The sequence below is a fragment of the Spermophilus citellus genome (assembly GCF_964194105.1).
Source record: "Spermophilus citellus genome assembly, chromosome: 3".
In the NCBI taxonomy this organism is placed as follows: domain Eukaryota; kingdom Metazoa; phylum Chordata; class Mammalia; order Rodentia; family Sciuridae; genus Spermophilus; species Spermophilus citellus.
Genome location: NC_138184.1, coordinates 87,971,832 through 87,985,099, shown reverse-complemented (window position 1 = coordinate 87,985,099; position 13,268 = coordinate 87,971,832). Strand labels below are relative to the sequence as shown.

General features: G+C 46.6%; 1 protein-coding gene across 3 annotated transcripts in view; it reads left to right on the top strand.

Moving 5' to 3' along the window:
• Positions 1-13,143, top strand: part of TCTN1 (tectonic family member 1) — a 28,108-nt gene extending 14,965 nt beyond the window's left edge. Inside the window, exons 7-15 of one of the 3 annotated variants that reach the window (XM_081287911.1) lie at positions 865-885; positions 4,973-5,107; positions 5,603-5,728; positions 6,079-6,164; positions 6,756-6,896; positions 8,380-8,542; positions 11,330-11,455; positions 12,125-12,269; positions 13,060-13,143. In XM_081287911.1, the coding sequence (XP_081144037.1) occupies positions 865-885; positions 4,973-5,107; positions 5,603-5,728; positions 6,079-6,164; positions 6,756-6,896; positions 8,380-8,542; positions 11,330-11,455; positions 12,125-12,268 (942 nt within the window). In that variant the 3' untranslated portion in view covers position 12,269; positions 13,060-13,143. Of the gene's footprint in view, positions 1-864; positions 886-4,972; positions 5,108-5,602; positions 5,729-6,078; positions 6,165-6,755; positions 6,897-8,379; positions 8,543-11,329; positions 11,456-12,124; positions 12,271-12,883; positions 13,024-13,059 lie in introns of those variants that run through there. The other 2 variants (XM_081287910.1, XM_081287912.1) reach the window with 2 other exon arrangements.
• The last annotated feature ends 125 nt before the right edge of the window (positions 13,144-13,268 follow it).

Genomic DNA, 13,268 nt, shown 5'->3' with positions numbered 1-13,268 from the left:
GGGATTGAACCCAGAAGTACTTTACCACTGAGCCACATCCCCAGTCCTTTTTATTTTTTGTTTTGAACAGAGCCTCACTAAGTTGCTAAGGCTGGCCTTGAACTTGTGATCCTCCTGCCTCAGCCTCCTGAGATTCTGGGATCATGGGTGTGTGCCAGTGAAAGGGTTAACCTTTCTTCTGCCCTCCTCTTTCTCTCCCTCTCTCTCGTAAGCCATCCCTGCATGTTCCTGAGTTCTTCCAGTTAACTTCTCAGGGTTGTTGGCAGTAGTCCCTGAGTGGCCAGGTACTGTCTGTCTCAGCACAGGCCTCCCAAACATCCCTCTCCCCAAAGCTCTCAGTGGCCTAAAAGGTTGTCTGGTGATGAGGTTGGGAGTGAGGGTGACAGGAAATGGAGGAAGGTGGAGCCCTTCAGCAGGAGAGCTGTAGCCATGCTTGAGGGTAGGAGCTGACACCAGGGGCTGGGCTGCAGGAAGACTGGGAGGCTGAGGAAATCTCCTGGGCGAGCCGTGTCTCCTTGCAGTGAGAACCTGTGCAGTGAGTAAGCAGGAGGGCAGGGCTGTGCCTGCCTTCCCCAGTATTATGGCCACATGGAAAGATGCAGGAATGATACGGAGGCCTGGAGGCTCCCTGATGCAGTCATGAGCTGGCCTGTTATGTTTCAGCCAGAGATGATCACAGAAAGTATGATCACTGTGGTGTAGATACAGACATGCAGATGGGACAGCTTGATTCAAGAAATTCTGTTGTCCTCTGTAAAAGTCTTTAATAGGATGAACATGGCCTTTAGTCAAGGTCTGAAAAAGCTATGAAACTACATCTCTTTGTTGTACTTAATGAAATTTTTATGTGTTCTTTTTATCTAGGCGCCTAATTCAGGAAAAAAGGTAAGAGTTGTTTATTTATTTAGTTGTAAATGGACACAATATCTTTTATTTATTTATTTTATGTGGGTTGAGGATCCAACCCAGGACCTCATGCATGTGAGGCAAGTGCTCTTCTACTCAGCTACAACCCGGCCCCTGTTTGTGTTTTTGCAGTGCTAGGATGGAACCCAAGGCCTCATACCTGCTAGCAAGTGCTCGACCACTGAGCTCACCCAGCCTCTCACTTTTTCCCCTTTAGACAACAGAGCGGACTTGACTGACAGGGTGCTGTGGACTTCCGTCCTTTCAGGGTCTCCTACTGTCGTCTTGGTCTCTCATCAGGGAAGCTGCGAGCTCAGGGTGCCAGCTCCCAGTGTAGAAGCTGGAATACCTGGCTCCCAGTTTAGCATACACCTGGGTCAGACATACCTGTGAACACAGTCCCCAAGGAGGCCTGAGATGGTGGCTTGTCACAGCCTCCCAAAGCCTATGGAAGTGGCCAGTTCAAGAGTCACCTTGGTGGTTATTTTTTTTTGTCTGCCATGTACCTCTGCCTTCCTGGGTCAAGTGGACGATCAGGGTGGAGCCTGGCACTGTGTGTTGAGTGGCCTGTGTGTGCAAGGTGCGGGCGCAGCGTCTGCACACAGGTAGCACCTAGGATGCTGGTCCTGGCTGCAGTTGATTTGGTCAAGTCTTTGGACACAGACACGTTTGAAAGGAAATAGCTCTGGACTTGGACTTTGGACTTCATACTATGTATGTGGGCCTGGAGGAGCTTGTTTTCCAGGTGCAGTCTCGGGCCTGCCAAATATGCAACACGAGTGAACCTGGAGCCCTGCGGCTTCCTGGGGGAGCATGGTGGGCGCCAGAAGCTCAACCAACCCCCTTCCTCTTTGAATCTTCCAAAAAACCTAGTTTGAAAGTCATGTTGAGAGCTCGCCCATTGCTCCAGCCACTGGAAAGTGCTCTGATTCTGCCATTCCAAACAGTCTCTGCCTCTCGTGTGCTGAATCCTTAGTTCAGGGCAGCGCCCATGTGTACGGGATGCTTGGTGGGTTGGGCTAAGTGATGACTGTCTGGCTGGGAGGGCGGTTCAGTTGCAGGGAGAGCCATCATGAGGAAAGTGTGTTTCTGAGAAGCATCGAGTGGGTTCCAGTGCATTCTGAGTGTGAACAAGTCTGAAGTCCTTGGGTGCCTCTGCTGTCACAGGAAGCAGGCCCTATTATTATCACTTTGTGGCAAACGGGTCACAGAATTAGCTTGCTGAGGCCACAGAGCTGGGAAGGGGGAGAGCTAGGATGGGATTCCAGGCTGCCTGGTCCCAGAGACCTTGCGCTTTGCCAGAGACACTGATTTTGCGTCACTAGCTCCACACACTCCCTAAGTGTCCTGCAGACAGATCAGAATTTCTGCCTCAGGTCTGAGTGACACCGAGACTTGTACTCTGAAGGGCAGTCATATAAACCAATAGTAAGGATTCATTTACATTAAAGGGAAAAAAAAAAGCATTCGGGGTGTGTCAGTGGATCAGGAACATAGATATTGGAGCCAGTCTCCCCTTTAAGGGAAGCTGCTATTATTCCCCAAATTCTTGCCACCATCTGCTGACGTAGCCAGGAAAGGCTGAAGTTTGGTCCTGAATTCTCATGTTAGTGTGTGCAGTTTTTTTTTTTTTTTTTTTTTTTTTTAAGTTGTAGATGGACACAATACCCTTTTTAAAAATCTTTTTTTTTTTTTTTTTTTTGTACCAGGGATTGAATTCAGGGGCGCTTAACCACTGAGCCACATCCCCAGTCCCTTTTATATTTTAATTTAGAGACAGGGTCTCCTTAAGTTGCTTAGGACCTCACTAAGTTGCTGAGGCTGGCTTTGAACTTGTGATCCTCCTGCCTCAGCCTCCTGAACAGCTGGGATTACAAGCCAAGCATGTATCACCATGCCTAGCAATGCCTTTATTTTATTTATTTATTTATTTTAATATTTATTTTTTAGTTATAGGTGGACACAGTATCTTTATTTTATTTTTATCTGGGGCTGAGGATTGAACCCATGTGCTAGGCAAGCACTCTGCCACTGAGCCCCAGCCCTTGCTGTGGGGAATCTGGGGATAGCATATGACCAGTGGGACACTGAGATTAGACCAGGCCTTTTGGTTTGTCCTTGGGATTGTTCCACTGAGGTTTTGATGGGTGAGTGTAGCTCCTGAGTTTTGAGCTGGGCCTTCACTTGTTGCCTGCTGGGTGCTCGCCCCAAATGGCCCTCCATCAGAGGCTGGTGTGTGGCTGGGCACGTGCTTCTTGGAGTCCAGTCTCCACTGAGCCAGGAGCCTGTATGTTCAGAGGAAGGAATCTAGGGTTGTCTTTTTGATGACTTAAACAAGAGCTAGTAAATCCTAACCCAGGGCACCTGACCTGGCTCTTCAACCCAGCAGTGTCCTTGTGAGGTGATTGGTTTTGTCTCTCTTCCACTCTTGTCACACAACAGCTTACTTTTTTGAGTAAACTGTGGCATGTTTTTATATGAGAGGTTTTGCTCCAGGACAGTTGCAGGTTTTCTTGGTCATGGGAGCAGATACATAAGGAGAGCTTGTTTATCTAAAATGACAGCTTAAGTACTTACCAATTTAAAATTATGAACAGGTTGGCATATGATCGAGGGCAGAGTTCAGAGCAATTTGAACAACTGGATATATCAGGTTCTTTCCTAAATAGTGGTTTCCAAGAATTGAAATGTAAAGCATGTGTCAGATTTGCAAAGAGCCCCAGCTGTCTTTAGAGGACTGCTTGCTCTTTGTCACTCTGCTAGTGATGGCCACAGATGACAAGTGTTCTTTAATAGCATCAGAGTCACCAGGGCTTCTTGATGTTGTTTTAAAGGTTTTTTTTTTTTTTTTGTCTGTTTTGCCTTATCCATGATCCCACCATCTACCAGAGATCACCACCGTGTGTGTGTGTAAAGCTGTATATCACTTGAGTCAAGAGTGTGTTCAGGGCAATTGTGAGGTTTATGGGTGTGTATCTGGGGGCTGTGTGTAGAAAGTGCACGTGTGTGGATTCATCAGGAGGAGCTGGGTTTGGGAGATGCAGGCCTTTGTGTGCACTTGTGTCTGATGTTGTCATGTATTGTGTATGTGACATCATTCACATACCATAAAACTTACCTGTCTGTGTGTATGCTGGGATCGAACCCAGACCCAGTGCTTGCTCACCACATGCTCTACCTCTGAACTAAAACCCCAAACTTGCCATTTTTGAAGTACAGTTCAGTGGTTTTTTTTTTAATATTTGTTTTTGGTTGTAGATGGACACAGTATCTTTATTTATTTTTATGTGGTGCTGAGGATCAAACCCAGTGCCTCACACATGCTAGGTAAGTGCTCTGCCACTGAGCCCCAGCCCAGCTCAGTGGTTTTTAGGATATTCACAAGGTCATGCCACCATTACCATTTTCCAATTCTAGAATATATTCATCACCCTAGAAGAAACCCCCTGTGCTCATTAGCAGTCACTTCCCTTCTTTCCCAATTCTCTCCCCTGGCCCTGGCAACCACCATTCTACTTTTTTGTCTTTATGGATTTGCCTGTTTGGACATTTCATATAAATGGAATCATATAATATGGGTAGCCTTTGCTGTCTGGCTTCTTAGCATGTTTTTGAGATTTATCTGTATTGTAGCGTGTATTCATCATCATTATAGTATATGCCATTTTTATGGATGAATAATATTTCCTCAGAAAGACCACATTTTATTTATATATTCCTTAGATAGTTCATTTGGGTTGTTTTCAGTTTTTAGCTGTCATAAACAGGCAGCTGTGAACATTGATTTAGGAGTTTTTGTGTGAACATGTTTTCAGAGGTAATAATTTTTCTAGTTTGGATCCTAGCCTCCTCTAGTGTTTTCCTTATGAATGTGTACATGCATGTCTGTATGTGGGAATATCTGTATTTTTGCAAGTGAGGAATTATCCTGTGCGTATCATTCAGTAGCAAGCCTTCCAACTTGGCAGTCTAGATCTTCAGAGGTTCATTTCAATTTTGTTGTTGTTATTTTAACGCTTGGTTATGGAGTGTAGTATATCTGATAATCCAGTTCTTTGCTTTGCAGGTCTTTATCACTATCCAATCCATTGTCATCCAGTCTCTAAATAAAACACTGACCCAACTGGAACACACTGACGTGCTGTGGCCGACTCTCGTGGGCTCTGGGCAGGAGAGGATCTGCATTCACGTTGTTCTTGAGGTAGGCGCCCAGTGTGGCCTGGCAAGCTCTGCTTGTGTGTGGCAGGCTCCAGCCAAGTGCCTTGGGTAGAGGGCATCTGAACTCCTCCAGAGTGGGCGCCGCTCACTCTGTGTTGGTATTTTTCTTGGCTTGGCCTCCCGTTTGCTTTTATGCTGGTATCAGAGGGTGTTTGTCACACAAACCCAGCGACTTGCAAGAATCATCAAAGTTTCGCTGCTGCTGCTGTTGCCTTGGTGTGGCGTTTCCTCGGCAGAGGTGATCTGGTACCATCTACTTGGACCAGCTGACTTGGAATCTTTTACAGAAGTCAGGCAGAGTCTCAGGTGACTCCATCCATGGGGCTGATACCAAGGGAACACCTCCTGTAATCCAGTTGGACAACAGAAAAGTTGCAAGAGATGGGAAAGGATTTTCTCCCTATGGATATGCGAGTTATTGATATAGTTAGTGAGATGCAGTGGAGACAGGTGTATTTGGAGTATCCTTCTGTTTTAGGTAAAGTACAGCCTCACATACACAGAGAAAGGTGAGATAATGAAAGCCGCTGTCTCATTCCTTCTGGGGACAGTGAGCAGTGCAGTGATTCCCCTGCAGCAGAAGTTTGAGATTCACTTTACTCAGGTAAGTTTGACCAATTTTGTTCAAGTATTTAAGTACCAACTTAAGAAATCCTAACTGCTTAGACAAAATCAATTTAGAAGTCTTGTTGCATCTGACTGTTTGCACTGAAGGGCTGTGTGAGGCCTGTGAGGTTTGTAATGCAGCCAAGCAGGGTCCTTGCAGTAAGGAATACCTCAGCTTGTTCTTTTGCAGCCTGGTGCACTCCCACACCCGGCAGATATATTTATAGTTCTGAGTAGGGGGAGAAATTCTTTAATTGGTTGGCAATTATGAAAGGCATTTCATTTTCCCCCTGTTGTTTCCTTATTAAAATGAGGATCATCTGGGGGCATTTCTTCATTGTCTTTCAGCAAGATACAAAGCCGGTTCCTCTCAGTGGAAACCCTGGTTATGTTGTGGGGCTCCCGGTAGCTGCTGGGTTTCAGCCTCAGAAGGGATATCCTTTTTGCTCCTGTGGGGGTTGATGTCCCTGTCCACATGCCTGGGCCATGCTCTTCTTTACTGCTGAGGTCCTGTGGGAGGAGAGACCTGGCAGGGCCAGAGCTTCCTCAGGACAGCCCTGTGTGCGTGCATGTGTGTCTGTCAGTCTGTCTGTCTCTCGGTCGGTAGGTCGGTCAGTCTGTCTGACTCTCTGTCTCTCTTTCTGGCTGTACAGCCAGAGGGGCTGAGCGGAGACAGCAGGGCTTGGAGAAGTGCTGGTGTTTTGAAACTGAAATCTTCAGATGGAAAAGTTGATGTTTGGATGCATTTAATTTTACATTTAAACAGAGGCTCCTAAACAAGCTTAATGATTTTGAAAATTTGGAGTTAATTTTGAAGGGCAGTTTCTGAGGATTTATTTTTCCTGAGGAACACAGTTATAACTATTTCACTCCTTCCTGGGAAATAACTGTCAACATCCCCGCAGCTTAGAGAAGGGGGTTTGGGAAACTCTCTCATGTCCCTTGTCACAGGGACACCATCTTCCGACTGACGGGAAACCAGGCTGCTCTAGCACCAGGCGACTGTCCCTTAACTGTCTGTGAATGTCCGGGATCATTCAGACAACAAATAGATATGGACAACTCACGATCCTCCGCAGCTCGGCTGAGCAGGACTGCTTAGCTGTCGAAGGGACCCGGACCCCAGTGTTGTTTGGCTACAACATGCAGTCTGGCTGCAAGCTACGGTGAGAGAGTGACCTGTTTCTCTTTGAACTTGTTTGTGTTGATCAGAAAACAGAACATTCCCACTCTTCCCCATTTTAAGCATACCTCTGCCTTAGCAGATGAGCGCATATGAAAGCCACCATAGTTTATTATCATTATTAATGAATAGTAGCAAAATGATCACAACCATTTTTCTTACCAAATATGGCAGACTAAAAATTGCAAAGTTTTGTGTGTTTCATGTTCAAGGTCAGATGCACCTGAGTTCAGAGCAAAAATGTTCTCTCGTTAGTCCTTCCCATGTTTCTGAATTTTAGTGTGTACAGCACAAGAAAAACAGTGAAAGGAAGGCTGAATGTGATCTCTTTTTAATTTATCTTTTTATTATCAAATATATGTACATCATATGAAATGTCAATCAGCTCTGTACAACTTGTTATAAAACCAGCGGTTCTTTTTTTTAATGTATATTTTTTAGTTGTCAATAGACCTTTATTTTGTTTATTTCTATGTGGTGCTGAGAATCGAACCCAGTACCTCACACGTGCTAGGCAAGCACTTGGCCACTGAGCCGCAACCCCAGCCCCAAACCAGCAGTTCCTACCCTCATTTGCTCCATCCCAGATGCAATCCTGTTCAACCCTTCTAGCTGGGTTTTTGGGAATCCACCTCCAGATCTTTAAATAATCTGCACATAATGTATTTATTGATTTTTTTTGGGGGGGGGCTTTCTAAATTTTTTTATTGCATCCTCCCTCTGGAAGAAGGAGGCTTGGCTCTTTTCCCTTCGCCCCCTGCCCCACCACCCACACACCTGCCGAATCTCCTCAGGGTCATTTTGTCATTATTCTGGATAGGCTCCCATTCACCATTTACATTGTTCTGATCCCCTTAGACTAGATTTCTCAAAGGGGGTCCATGGAATACTATTCTATAAGATGTCCGAAGGCATAGGTCTATGATTTAGTAAGTTTGGGAAATACCATAATATAGTTAAAACTGTGATTCTTTCCTATAGGACTTCTCAGAGGCTTTCATATGCCAGTGTGCTTCAGAAGGGACAGGGGAACATAGGGAGGCAATGTGTCCTCAACTTTTGGCCATAGCACCCTTCCCATACAGAGAATTGTAACACAATTTGAGAAACATGGTTTTGGAGTGTCTCCATGGCCAGGATTCTGCAAAGTTAGGGACACTTTGGCTTCTGTCCAATTATCTCCCTCTGGGAAGTGAGAAAATAAACTGGAGAGGGATGTGTATCATTGAAGCTTTTGGGGCTGGGGATATAGCTCAGTTGGTAGAGCGCTTGCCTTGCATGCACAAGGCCCTGGGTTCAATCCCCAGCACCACACACACACACAAAAAAAAAAAAAAAAAAAAAAAAAGAAAGAAAGAAACAAGAGGAACTCCTGAATCAGAAAACAAAAGTGATAAAGAAAAAAAAAGTGAAGCTTTTAAAAATTGGTGGATGACTGTTGCCTCTTTTTCCTTCCCTTCCCAAAGACTGACCAGCGCCCTCCCATGTCGGTTAGTGGCACGGAAGGTCAAGGACCTGCTGAAGGGCCAGGGCTTCCCAGATTATGTGGCCCCATTTGGAAATTCCCAGGCCCAGGATGCGCTGGACTGGGTGCCCGTCCACTTCGCCACCCTGTCATCCAACGTGAAGGTAAAGGGAGGAGTTGAAGTCTGTCTGCTTGTAGTCCCTTTTATAAAAAAAAAAAAATATATATATATATATATATATATATATATATATATATATATATATAATATATAAACAAATATTTATATATTTATTTGTATGTGGTACTGAGAATCGAACCCAGTGCCTCACACATGCTAGAAAAGTACTCTACCACTGAGCCCCAGCTCCTTGCAGTCCCTTTTACTTCTGGGTGGGGTGACAGGTAGCCGGGGCTATCCTTGTGAAGAAGATGGGGTGCTCTGTTATCAGATTGGCCTGGATCTTGAATACTGCTTGGCCCTTGTTGGCAATGTCATGATAAGTCAGCAATTTCATGGGCTTGAGCCTATTTCCCCTTCTGTGGGATGGGAATCATGGTATAGTCCTCATGGGGTTGTTGAGAGGGTTAAATGAGGCCGTTGGCAGGGTACCTAGTGTACCTAGTGTCCCTATATAAACTGAAACCTTGACAGTCACCATCTTATTACTCCAGGTGGAGCATCTCTGATCCCAAACTCAGAAATTCTAAGTGCTCCAAAATCTGAAACATTTTGAATACCAACGTTACTATGCAAGTGGCAAATTCCACACCTGGCCTCATGTGATGGTCACAGTCAAAAGCCTACACACTAATTGCCAGACATGGTGACACATGCCTGTGATCCCGGTGACTAGGGAGGTGGAGACAGGAGGAGAACAAGTTCTAGGCTAGTCTCAGAAGTTTATGGAGTCCCTGTCTTAAAGTAAAAGGCAATTTAAAGGAGGTGTAGGCCAGGGGTAGAGTTCAACCCAGCAAAGTACTGATAGGGAGGTAGGGAAGGAGGGAGGGGGGGAAGTCAGCTCCAGTCTATCTATGTGTATATGAAACAAGTTCACATTTGGGCTTGGGCCTTGTCACCAAGAAATCTCACTCAGGCACATGCAGATATACCAAAATCTGAAAAACAAAAAACAAAAAAACCCACTTCGGGTCCCAAGCATTTTAGATAAGGGACGATTGACCTGTACCATTATTGTGGGTACTGCACGTGCCCTCCCCAGAATGGGGACCGTCTCAGCCTTCCTCCATCCTCACAGCTGTCCCATCCATGTTCCCTGGTTTATAGAGGCAGCCCACAGGAGTGCTTTCAATTCCAAAGTTCCCCAAGGAGTTTAATGGAAGTTGACATCCTACAAATAGGTTCCTGGTCACATGTGACTCTTCCACCCACTGTTTTCTTTTGTCTTAGCAAAGTGTGGGCCGTGCGTCATGGAGGCGTGCTCCCCATCTTCTGCCCTAATTGCCCAGCTATTTCTTGTCATGCTTTCTTCAGACCTCTCATTATCCGCTTTGCATATTTATAGCATGGGCATAATGGGGTGAGGAGACTCACAGCTCTGACCCCGCCCTCCCTCAGCAGAGACCCAGGATCACTCCGTGCCTGCTGTTCAGCTGCTCAGCCTTGGCTAAGCTCAGCTGCCTAGTGAACCCTGCAAATCGCTCCTGGCTTCTTGGTGCTGGGTCTAGACACCCAGTTATTACTGCCCCTCCAGCGGGAAGACCCTGGCTGGGAGCAGAGGCAGCCATGCGTGGGGAAGCAGCCCTGCCTGGGGCTGTGTGGGTCCTGAGCCTTCAGCTGGGCTGGGGCACATTTGTACCAACTAAGCAGGAAAACAAGTGGAAGGAGCTGGGGTCCCTGCCAAGCTTGGTTCACACCAGTGGCGGCCGCTGCAGCATCTCCGCAGAGCAGAATGTCAGTGAGGACGGCAGGGTTTCTAAAAGACAATTCCAAGCTAAGGAATTCCATTCAGGACTTACAGCAGGTACCAAATTCAGCAGGCTTGTAGCTCTCCATGCCCTGAGAGATGCAGTTAGAAATATGTTTTTATCATGGAAAAATCTCCAACACACAGGAAAATAGCACAACAGTGGGATCCCCATCTACCCCTCAGGCAGCTTCCATAGTTATCAGATTTGCCAACTGAAAAGACTTTAAAGGCAGGAGAAAGGTCTGGCAGGCCCACTTGCCCCTTTTTCTCTTGGGGCTGACCAAGCAAAGGTCCTGGGGCAGAGGCAGCCAGGGCATCTGGACTGTGGCCCCCATGCTCTCAGTGCAGAACATGTGTTGCTAATATCTTTGACAACACACACTGCCTGGGTACCCAATGTCACATCTTAATTGCTAATGATAGAGTTAAGTAAATAAGAATAAGTCTCACATTTCCTCTCCTTTCCCAACCCCCTGTTCTGGGGTCAACCCCAGGGCCTGGTACCTATTAGCTCTCCCAGCCCTTTTTATTTTGAGGCAGGCCTTCGCTAAGTTGCCCAGGCTGGCCTTGAACTCTTGATCCACCTGCCATAGTCTCCCAAGTAGCCTCTAGGTGCATTTAACATGCTGTGCAATGGAGCTTCATGGTCTCCCCCTTCCTCCTCTCCTCTGGCTAGTTTCTCTCCCACATTCTGAGGTAGATATAGATGCCCTTAAGTCCCTGAATGTCCCACTACTGAGGAGCAATATGGCCACAACTCCCAGCGCTGCTGGCCTCTCCAGAACCAGCAGGGATGCAGAGGTGATGCGAGGTGTTACGCTATTTTTGGAGCATGGAGTACTTTAATAATATGTGCTCTTCAAAGCTGTTTTTATCTGAAGTTCTAGAGTCTATTCATTCTCTTGTTCAGAACATTTTGTAATATGTGGGACATTTTGTAATTAAAACTCTGAACTGCAGATTAAGTTTGACTTGGAGTTGTGTAATATTCAGATTGATTAATGGAGCTATGTTTTGCAGGATTCCTGCCAGCTTCCAGTGGCTTTGGTTATAGAGGTGAAGTGGACTAAGTACGGGTCCCTCCTGAACCCACAGGCCAGAATAGTCAACGTAACTGCAAATCTCATCTCCTCCTCCTTTCCTGAGGTAGGCCTGATGGAGTTTAAAGGTGCAGGTTGGGTCTGGGGTGTAGCTCAGTGGTAGAGCCCTTGCCTAGCCTGCGGGAGGCCCTGGCTGTGATGCCCAGCCCTGCAAAGCAGGACACAACAGAAGAGAGTTTAAGACAAATCCAGACAAAACTCAAGTATGACAGGTAACATTTATTAGTTGGTAAAAAGAGATTAGCTTTTAAACAATCTGGATTGTTAAAACAATTTTGCTGTGGTTATTTACTTAGAGGGAGAAACCCACTGACAAAGGTTTTATTTACATTAACAGTCTTGTTAAGATTAAATCTATTTTATATATAATTATTATTATTTTTAAGGTGAACACAATATTTTTCTGTGGTGCTGAGGATCGAACCCAGTGCCTCATGCATGCCAGGCGAGTGTGCTACCACTTGAGCCACAACCCCAGCCCCTAGATTTAATCTTTAAAACCCTCATGAAAATGGATTGTTGATGGTGGTGTGTCAGGTGAGGACAGCCGGGGTAAATGCTGCCTGTCAGCCGAGGCAGTGGCCGAGGGACCCCAGTGAACCTGTCATCTTCATGAACTGACAGGAGTCATGGCGTGAGGAAGAGGAGGAAAGAGGTCTCGTTTTGTCCTGGCCACACACTGGAGGGGGGTCTTGCTTCTGACTCTTTATTACAGACCAGCGCCGGAAATGAAAGGACGGTTCTCATTTCCACTGCGGTTACTTTTGCGGCTGTGTCTGCACCTGCAGAGCCGGGCTTCAGAGCGCGGCCAGCCATCAACGCCAGGCTGCCCTTTAACTTCTTCTTCCCATTTGCTTGACGTAAGTGGTCCCTGGAGAAAACCGAGCCCCACCTCGGTCTGAGGTCTTCTCCTCTGGAACAAGTGCACGTGGGGCCGCAAGTCCCTCAGAGGCATCCCACTTCCTCACGCCTCCCACGCCTTGGTGTTGCCCCCGCACCAACTCGCTGCCCTGGGCCAGCCTCCAGCTTTCTTGTCCCCTTCTGGAAGTTTCATTCTGCTTGGTTTGGATTTAGAGTTGGTCATAGATGGAAGTGGTCTTGGGGGCCGGGGCGGTGGAAGAAACAGCCCTTGCAGCAGCCCACTTGGGGATCTCTCCAGTTCATCCAGCCCTGCTTTAATGAGGGTTATTTTTAAAATATTCATTGTTTCTAGCTTAGGTTTTCTTTCAAGTCCTATTGAGCTAAGTACAAAAATAGCAAAATACTGTATAAAATCATGCAAGTCGGGTGCAGAGCCTCACGAGGGACTCTTAAGAGATCATGTGAATTACAGGGCAGCCTTGGGTCTAATTGCCACCCTGCACCAGGCCCTGCCAGAGCTGGCTCTCCAGCTGGTGGGCTGCGTGGGAGGCCCTGGGGCGGGCAGGGCAGGGAGGCGGCTCAGGGGAGAGGTTATTCTATACGTTAATTGTAGGTCATTGAGAACGGTGCTGTCAGGTGGCAGAACGCTGGATACCACAGAGGAGGGTCCTGGGTACCTGGAATGACATCCCCGTGGTGACAGCAGAAGACTTTAGAACGGCATGGGAATAAAAGGGCCTTTCTCGGATGGGCTGGAGGCTAAGGCGGCTGCTTTTCTTTTTCTTTCAGAGTGAAAGGATGTGCCAGTCCCAGTATAATCACGTGAAATTTGAAAACTGTACATGAGATGGGAATAAATTTTATATACAATTAGTCATCATCCAGTGTGTCATATTTAAGCCAAGAGTGCAGTGTCCAACATGAGGAAACGGTCTGATCCGGCTGCTGTGCGCAGCAGGGTGGCAGCTCTTGGATCATACCAAGGAAGAACGGCCTCC